At 39.3% G+C, this 2,540-nt stretch overlaps 1 protein-coding gene across 1 annotated transcript; it reads right to left on the bottom strand.

Annotated features, from left to right (window-relative positions):
• Positions 1-467: 467 nt before the first annotated feature.
• LOC114174013 lies at positions 468-2,099 on the bottom strand. Its single transcript, XM_028058737.1, has one exon. The coding sequence runs from the start codon at positions 1,838-1,840 to the stop codon at positions 758-760; it is 1,083 nt and encodes a 360-aa protein (XP_027914538.1). The 5' UTR covers positions 1,841-2,099; the 3' UTR covers positions 468-757.
• Positions 2,100-2,540: the final 441 nt, after the last annotated feature.

Genomic DNA, 2,540 nt, shown 5'->3' with positions numbered 1-2,540 from the left:
TTTAAGACAAAAGAGATTTTAAAAGAGATTTGTAAAAAAATGATTAAAAGTAAATTATTTATAAAATAATTAATTTTTAAAATAATTAAAGGTAAAACAGGTATTATAAAATGTGGACACAACAAAATAAATCCCTTTATTATTATAGATGAAACAATTTCCTTATAAATTTGGAATGAACCAAAAGTTGTTACATGTTATTATAGCGACTTATTTGTAAAATGATTAAACATAAGTCGTTGCACATTGGTAACGACTTTAAATTTTGTTAAATCTTTTTAAAATTTAATTAATTTAATTTAATACATTTTCAGACGTGGCATGGAGGTAATTTTTTTATATCAATTGAAGTAAAATTGGTCAAAAATAATAATTTGGGATATTTTTTATAAAATTAGAAAGAGTAAAATCATTTTATCAGATAATGGAAAATTACAAAGAAGATGGACATCATGTTTGGTCTGAAATAAAACTAAAAAGTATGGTACCAATAATCTTTATTCTTAAGTGATGACAATAAGTAAGACAACATCTAATAACCAACTCACAATTACATAACATACTACTTCCAACTAGTATTTATGCTATCTTCATAATTTTCTCTATCCCATCAATTCCTTTCCCAACTTCAAATTACTATAGCTTGTAAAAAAAAACCGAACATTTGACTTTGACAAATTTTAGACAACGGAAACATGAAAAAGGACAACCTTATTTGTTGACTGTAAAATGCAAACTTAGAAAAACAATGATAGGTTCACTTGATCTTCTTGTTCATCTTCTTGAGAGGTTCCTTCATCTGAAACCTCCAAAACAAGAAATAAGCAAACCCTAAACCCACCATCATCACGAGGATCCAAACATTCTCGCTCGCTCTCTTCTCCTTCCCAGACCTCACCTCCTCAATCTTAAAACTCTCCCACTGATTCCCCAAAGTGCCCTTCACGATGTGCCCATGCAGCACGTACGCCCTCTCCCTCTGTCCCACCACAACGGAAGTGGGAAACCCCTCATCGTCAAGCTCAATTCTGTCAAACACCACACCCCGGCCCCACCCATCGTCACTCTTCACAAACCACACCCTTTTCAGTGACACCACCAAAACGACGCCGTCGCTCCTCAGAGCCACGCCGTCTGCGCCCACCAGATCCTCGTTCAGTACCACGTCTCTCGCTACGCCGTCCTCTGTGTCCACCTTGAACATCTTCCCCGTGTTGGTCTGCACCACAAGGAGGTAACCTTTTCCGTTGTATACGACCCCGTTCAGGCCGCAGAAGCTGTACTCTGCGTCGATGAGCACTGGGTGTTCGGTGAACCTCGCGGACTTTGAAAGCGTCGAGGCTTCTCCTTTCTTGTTCACCTTCCATATGTAGTTTCCCGCTGCGTTGGTCACGTACGCGTTGCCTTCGAAGTCCACCGCGACGTCATTCGCGATGGCGCGTTGGTGCTCGCCTTCGGAGGGGAGAGGGGAGAGGAAGAGGCGGCGACGGGAGCTGAGGTCGTAGGCGGCGAGGGCGTTGAAGGGAGGGAGGGGGGCCAGGGCGTGGACCGCTGCCAGTACGCGGTTGTTGCGGGGGTCCACGGCGAGACCGAGGATGGTGACATTTTCCGGCAGGAAGGGGTCGGAGATCAGAGTTTTGACAATGCCTGTGTCGGAGACTCCGGAGATGGTGCGGTGGCGAAGGGATCCTACCAGGAAGCGCTGCCCTGTTGGGTCCCACGCTAGGCCTTCCGGGAAGAGATTCGGAGACCGGAAATTGATGACGTGGATGCCGCCGGCGAGAACCGTGGAAATTTGGACGGCAAAGAAAAGGAGTGTTTGGATGGTGAGTCTTGACATTATTGAGTTTTGGTGTTGGTGTGTTTGGCTATGAGCTTAGCAGATAAGTTTAAGGTAAGCAAGTTGAGAGATATATTTTGAGTTTCTTGTCAAATGGGTAGCTGCAGGAGCAAGGGTTTTCTTGTCAAAGGGGTAGCTGTAGGAACAAAGGGTTTTCTTGTCAAAAGGGTTAAAGTTGGATTTGGCTTGGAAAAACGATTATTAATTAAGTTGGACTTATCTTTGATGATGTTGTAAAGTAAAATGTTTGGTTATTGAGATGGAATAGAGTATCTTAGGTTGAATTTTGATTGAATATAACTTCATATAGGATTGAATAGAGATTAAAGTGAGTCTTCTTTTAGCCAAATGGTTTATTTTTGTACATAAATTATCATAATGGACACTTTAACCATATATTACAATTGAAAAATATATTTTGTTTGCACAAACTTTTTGTAGATAGAATTAAATAAATTACTTTTTTATTTTTTAACCAAAATAAAATAATAAAATAGTTATTTTTTTGTACTTAATTAGATATAGTTTATCAAAATTTGTTAAGAAAAAATTTATCAAATTATCATTTTTCATTACAATTTTTAGACAAATTGGTTCCAATACGACTTCAACATTCGAAGTCAGAAGTGGTGTACATCATGAACGACTTCTGTGTACTGTAGTCGTGAGGAATGGTAACGAATTCCCGATTTTTGTTTTT

The sequence above is a fragment of the Vigna unguiculata genome, chromosome 2 (genome assembly GCF_004118075.2).
Source record: "Vigna unguiculata cultivar IT97K-499-35 chromosome 2, ASM411807v1, whole genome shotgun sequence".
NCBI lineage: Eukaryota > Viridiplantae > Streptophyta > Magnoliopsida > Fabales > Fabaceae > Vigna > Vigna unguiculata.
The sequence above is the reverse complement of the archived record's forward strand: the minus strand, read 5'-3'. Positions and strand labels throughout refer to the sequence as shown.